The sequence below is a fragment of the Pipra filicauda genome, unplaced genomic scaffold, assembly GCF_003945595.2.
Source record: "Pipra filicauda isolate LSUMZ 115617 unplaced genomic scaffold, ASM394559v2 scaffold1_size10287979_pilon, whole genome shotgun sequence".
Taxonomy (NCBI): Eukaryota; Metazoa; Chordata; class Aves; order Passeriformes; family Pipridae; genus Pipra; species Pipra filicauda.
The window spans coordinates 4,167,230-4,173,229 of record NW_024104310.1 but is presented as its reverse complement, the minus strand read 5'-3'; the positions used below and the strand labels follow the sequence as shown (position 1 = coordinate 4,173,229).

At 48.0% G+C, this 6,000-nt stretch overlaps 2 protein-coding genes across 4 annotated transcripts in view; one reads left to right on the top strand and one right to left on the bottom strand.

Annotated features, from left to right (window-relative positions):
* Positions 1-865: 865 nt before the first annotated feature.
* LOC113986004 (Sjoegren syndrome nuclear autoantigen 1 homolog) lies at positions 866-3,835 on the bottom strand. Of its 3 annotated transcripts, none has more exons than XM_027717298.2 (2): positions 3,757-3,835; positions 866-2,847 (listed from the first exon to the last, which is right to left on the bottom strand). In XM_027717298.2, exon 2 carries the CDS (start codon positions 2,777-2,779, stop codon positions 2,435-2,437), a length of 345 nt encoding a protein of 114 aa, XP_027573099.1. In that variant the 5' UTR covers positions 2,780-2,847; positions 3,757-3,835; the 3' UTR covers positions 866-2,434. The 3 variants fall into 3 exon arrangements, with proteins under 3 accessions (XP_027573099.1, XP_027573100.1, XP_027573101.1); XM_027717299.2 differs by having other exon boundaries at positions 3,761-3,834; XM_027717300.2 differs by lacking the exon at positions 3,757-3,835 and adding an exon at positions 3,725-3,748.
* Positions 3,836-4,063: 228 nt separating this feature from the next.
* Positions 4,064-6,000, top strand: part of WAC (WW domain containing adaptor with coiled-coil) — a 57,094-nt gene continuing 55,157 nt past the window's right edge. Inside the window, exons 1-2 of the mRNA XM_027717297.2 lie at positions 4,064-4,537; positions 4,660-4,696. Of these exons, the coding sequence (XP_027573098.1) occupies positions 4,497-4,537; positions 4,660-4,696 (78 nt within the window). The 5' untranslated portion in view covers positions 4,064-4,496. The remainder of the gene's footprint in view (positions 4,538-4,659; positions 4,697-6,000) is intronic.

Below are 6,000 nucleotides of genomic sequence, written 5' to 3'. Positions count from 1 at the left end.
TCTAGCAATACAATGTACCAACTGAGTTTACAGGTCTCCTGTTCTGAACAAATTGGAGCTGTTTAACAAAAGCTATTTCTGTCAAGATTTATACTACCTGAAAAAGCTGTGAAAAAGGTTTACCACTTCAATAAAAGAATATAGTAAGTTCATTTGGGTCAATACAGAATATAATGGTAAGTTCTATTTTTGAGTAACAGCTCTGCATGTGTGCAATGACTGTCATGTAACACTGTAGTTATTCTACAAATAGGCAAGCCCTAGAGATATATGTTATTTCTCCTCATTTTTAAGTTTGATTTTAAATGAAATTTTACAGATTGGGATCACTGAATGGAATTCTAACAATATTTCAACATTTTATTTGAATGTTGGGAGGCCCCAGCAGTTACATTACTAGCCAGCAGTTACATTTTCCCCTTGCTTTGTAACAAAAAATTCAAGCATCTCCAGTATTTTAGTTTTGACCTTGTAATAGCTACAATTACATGTAATAATGGCTGTGAGTAAACTTCTTTAAAGACTCAAAAGGCTTCTCTTAAAACTTTAGTTTTAACAGCCTCAGTAGAACAAGAGGCATTATTTATGACTATTCTAAGACAAAGAAACCTGTAATTATTGTGTGAGATTAATACAAGAAATTAGCTATGCTGTTCTCTATGAGTTTTCCATGACACGAATTCTTTTTCACAGACAATTTTGAGTTACCTTGCAGATAGTAAGAAGCAGTTTACACATGCAACTGACAGTTCCTGCTCTTTAGTTAATACTTTTTCCTGATTCTTCCTCTTTTGTTGTAAATCAGTTACTACTCCCATTCTAAGGGAAGACAATGTCATAAAACAGCCAGTCAAATAAAACTTTTTTGCTACTAAACATAGCAAAATTTTTATGTAACACAAACAAGGGGGTCCTGAATGCTGTGGTACTGCAACAGCAGCAGTAGCCCTGAGATTATCTAATTTTATCACCTCAGCATTACCCGAGGAAAGCCAGTGGAAATGCCATACAAGTAAACTGTGATTAGCCTGGTACACTAATCCCTGATGTAGCATGGCAACCAGAACATAAAATTTGTTTCCTATGATTTGGGAAGAGCTATTAAACTATTCACACCTACACTGTCCTCTCTATTTGCACCTGAGAGACACACTATTATCAAGTAAGGAGATCACAATTGCACTTCTTTCAATTTAGCTAATTGGTATTGAATGAAGATTTGACTACAACTTAAAAAGTTACCGCTATAACAGAAAATGTGCAGGACAAAATGCACGTGTATGTACAAGCACATAACTACAGAGAGGTTCACCAGGAATAGAAAACAGGATTAAATGAAGATTTCTGCCTTGCTGTCCTCCCTGATCTCTAAACTAAGTTCTACTTTAATGTCACCTGTGAGAATGCCTGACAAGGTGCAAACCACTTCTCATTTTCATCTTTCATTTGTATTTATTTCTCACCATTCCAGGATGTTCACTATTCTTTACAACCTTATTAAAATTATTTAATACATCAGTATAGAGCTAAAAGGCACTAAAAGGGTTTCCAGAAATTCTATTACTAGCTTTTAGCCAGGATTGTCTTCTTTGGCCTTGTATTTATCTCTATATTTTTAACTGAACTCCAGTAACTTTTTCAGGACTTCTAGTCACTATTGAAATAGTCACCTTTTCCTTACCCATGAGTTATTGGTCCAGGTTTATATAGTGTAGCTGCCTCTGTTGCTGTGCCCTGCATTTGGAGGCATGTGCACTTGCACCAAACCTGTCTTCCACTACAGCACATCTCCTTCCTAAACAAAGCTTTTGAGAACAGCTTCAGAAGATGCATGAATCACATACAGTCTTACAGTTTAAGCCTCCATGCTCTGCATTAGTCATGTTTCCTTACCTTGTCCCTCCATTATTCCAGATAGGAGATGATAGTAAAGAAAGGCTGTCTTTGTGCATGCATCAGACAGAACTCCAAGCTCCTAGAGAAAGCTAAATAGTTAATTTCTACTTGGTTCAACAGTAAAGCCTAACCATTTGTAAAGTAAAAAGAAGTAGTATCTGATCTACTTGTATCCACTAGTTTTCTAACAGGAATCTACCAGTAGCCATCTGAAGCCAACTAATAAAACATGACTTTTTTTTTGCTGTCTTTGGAAGTCTTGAAGCGCTACCATGTCAAAACTGACAGTCTCTTATCTGCCTCAACTACCTCTTTGAAATATAATGTTGTAGTGTTTAAGTAACTAGATTTTTTAAAGCAAAACAGCAACTTTATTTAATCTATTTTCTAGTGCATTTAAAAGTAATAGTAATAAAACATACAGAAAGGCTGGAAGAAAATCCCTTTCCGCTTATACTGTTGCTGTAAGGTTCCGTGGCTAACCACAGTTCTCACCCAGTGGAATTTTAGCACTGTAGAGTCCAAACATTTGACTGTTTCACGTTACATTGGGTTTCAGATCTGGTGAATGCCTTAAGCTTCCCACTTCCTTCTTCAGGACATTAAGTAAAGTTCTAGAACTATCCAAAATCTTCATGTAAGCTGCTTCAGTTTCAGCAAGAATTTTATCAAGCTCATTCCGTGAAGCCACCTTCTGGGCCAGGTTTTCACATACACGCTCCAGCTGTTCACTCAGGACTTGAATTTCATGCTGGAGTTTATTCCTTTCTTCTTCTGCTTGCTGGATTTGTTTGTTCAGCTCTTCTCTTTGCATACATAAGTCTTCAATGCATTTCACTAGTTCATTATTGTAACCCTGAAGAACAGCTCCCTGCTGAGTCATCCTGCACTCCCTCCCTGAGCTCTGCCACCGCTCCCAGAAGTTCCTGCTCGGCAACGGCCTTCTGCACTCTAATAGGAAAAATACAACAAAAACAGGAAAAAAAAATTCTCTCAGTGTTACCACGAATAATGCTGCAACAGCTCAGAGCGACGGGGCAAGATGCTCTGTTTAAGGTTAACATGCTCGTTCTGAGATGTGCCACATCTCTTCCCTTTTCAACAAGGGAACAGGACAAAATTTGGCATTTGCACTTATACCTTTACTGAAAATTTTTGGCTCCTATAATATCTTAATACGATTCTGAATAGATGATGCTTTGTACCACATACTTCGAGGGTGTGGTCAGAAATGACCAAGAATCACAGAATCACAGAACTGTCAGGGTTAGAAAGGACCTCTGGAGATCACCTAGTCCAATCCCCCTGCCAAGGCAGGGTCACCTGGAGCAGGTGACACAGGAATACGTTCGGGTGGGTTTGGAATGTCTCCAGAGAGGGACACTCCATGCCTTCCATAGGCAGCCTGTCCCAGTCCTTTACCACCCTCATCGTTAAGAAGTTCCTCATATTGACAAGAAACTTATCTTTTAATTTATGGCCATCGCTTCTCGTCCTGTCTCCGGGCACCACCTCGTCCCGTGAGGGGCTCAGCGAGCAACAGAGAACCATCCCGGCACAACAGAGGGCCCGGGGACCCCCGAACACACCGGGACGACCCGGAATGCTGAGCTAGGGCCAGGACGAGCCCTTCACCCGCCATCCCCCAGGACACCCTCAGGCCCAGGGCCCGACCCGCGCGGCCCCAGGGACATCTTAACACCCTCCTGGCCGCCCAGCGCGGCCCCGCCGAACACGCGCCGCGCACAAAATGGCTCCTGCCTGTGCACCGAGCCCCCGGGCGGAAGAGGAGGAGGGGGTAGATAAGAGGAGACCTTCCCGTGCCTACCTCCCCCCACAATTCCCCACTGTTGCTCCCACCTGCCTGGCGGGATCGCGATTCCTCCCCACCGAGGTGGCGGCTCTGCCGCCGCGGACCCGGTCCCTCGCGGCCGCCGGCCCCGCGCGCCCGCCAACGGCCGCGCCGGCCCGCGAGGGATCACGGAAATACCCGAGCGCTTCCGAGCGCGGCGCCGCCCTGACCGGCCGCGCGGAAGCGCCTCTCCGGAAATACCCGATGTTTTACGAAGACAGGTAGCGCTCGGGAGAGGGGGCCCGAAGCAGGCGGGGGAGGGAGGGACGAGCTTTACGGAAGGAGCCGATGTTTGCCGAAGGGAGGGACTGAGGGGCGTCGGGCTCGGCGGACGCAGCCGATGTTTGCCGAAGGCAGAGTCGCCCGAGAGCAAAGGGGACAGAGGGGACGGAGCGCGTCGGAAAGAGCCGGAAAGAGCCGACGTTGACCGAGCGCGGCGTCGCCCGAGTTCCCCGGATGTAGTTGGAGCGGCGGCGGCGGCGGGCGCGGCGGGGGGAGGCGGCGGCCGAGTCGGTGCTCCCGGTGCTCCCGGTGTGTCTCAGCGCGCGCGGGGCCGAGCTGCCGGCGTCTCCCCTCTCGAGGCGATGGGCCCGTGAGCGCCGCTCCAGCCGAGCTGCCCGAGCCGCCCCCTCCCCCCGTCCCTGCCCCCGGAGCGCTGCCGCCCCCGCCTCCCCCCTCGGCGCCTGTGGCCCGGCCGCGGCCGTGCCCTCCTGGTCCCCTCACCCTCACACACACAGGCCGGGCATTGATGGTAATGTATGCGAGGAAACAGCAGAGACTCAGTGATGGGTAAATCCCCCCCCCCCGCCCCGCCGGGGCCGCCCCCCCCCCCTCCGCCATGTTCTGCCCGGCCGCGGGGCCGGTAACGGGCGCTCGCTAACGCCTCTCTCTTTCTCTCGCTCTCTCCTCAGCTGTCACGACCGCAGGGGGGACTCGCAGCCCTACCAGGTACCGCGGGGCCGGGAGGAGGAGCAGGGGGGCGGAGGGGAGCTACTCCGGCGGAGGCTCCGGCGGCCGTCTTAGGCCGCGGTGCCGCGGCCGGCCCTGCCCGGCTCCCGGAGGTGCTCCCGGGGCCGTGGGGCGGGGAGGCGGCCGCGGAGCGGGGAACGGGATCCCAGCGCTCGGCACAGGCCTGTGGGGCCGGGGCGAGCAACAGCGGCCTAGTGCGAGCCGTGCGGGGCCCGGGCCTGGGAGCCGGGGAGGTGCGAGGGGCGGGGGAGCGGGCCGGGGTCACCCGCGGCGGAGCGGAGAACCAGGGGGAGGTGAGTGTTTTCCTTCTAAAAACAAAAGGTGTCTTGTTCTTGCCCCCCCCAGCCCCCCTGCCCAAAGTCCTTTCTTCTCCCTAAAACTGCTGCTGTGGGCTGTAACCTGAGCAGGGCATGGGTTTAGACCCTGAACAACTTGGGGTTGCCAGTAAGGCTTAATTTCTGCAGTTGCCAGCTGCTGGGCATGTTCAGAAGCCATAAAATTCTCGGGCTTCTGACAATAACCTCAATTTCTGTATGGTGGATACTCTTATTTCTTTGCTGTGTCCACTGAAAAAACAGTTGTAGGTGTGTGAGTCTGTGGAGAGCTGTATGTTGTGATACTTCTCTCCTTAGGCCCAGAACTGACCTGTTTCATTGTATTTCTGTGTATTTGTATGGCTGTGAAGTGCAATATAGCAGTCCAAGGCAACTGTCAGTGACAGCTCATGTAAATGTAAACACTTGGCCATTCAGGAGCTCACACTGCAAAACCAAGCAGGTCAAAGTGAGGCAGAACATGTAATTTTTGGTAAATACTTAAAAATGAGTCATTACATTGTATGTTTTGGCCCTCCAGAATTATTTTTTTTTAATTACATATGTTGAGAGTGTTGAAAGTATTAAAAAAAGGTCACAGAAGTTCAAGGTAAAATGATCTTGACAAGAGTATGGAGAACATACTCAAAGTTGACACTGATTCAGTGTAACTTCCAGTTCGTATGCTTAATAAGAAGTGGAGACTTGTGCTTCTCCCAAAAGTGCAGAAGAACTGTGTACTGTTGAAAGTGTGTAGTCCATCAGTGAAAAGACAAGGAAACTAGGTTTTTCGTAACAGCAAGTGTTATGTTGGATATGATAGTGGGAGAAAATGGTTTGAGTTCTAATTACAGAACTTGTTGCTTTATTGTAGGTAATTAAAATTAGAAAGACTAATGCTGATTTTTTTTTCTTAAATAGGAGATGAAAATTAATTAACTTTTAAAAGTTTTTGAAAGAGATGTAAAA

Coding starts and splice junctions, on each gene's coding strand:
- LOC113986004 (XM_027717298.2), bottom strand. CDS start 2,779: ATGACTCAGCAGGGAGCTGTTCTTCAGGGTTACAATAATGAACTAGTG.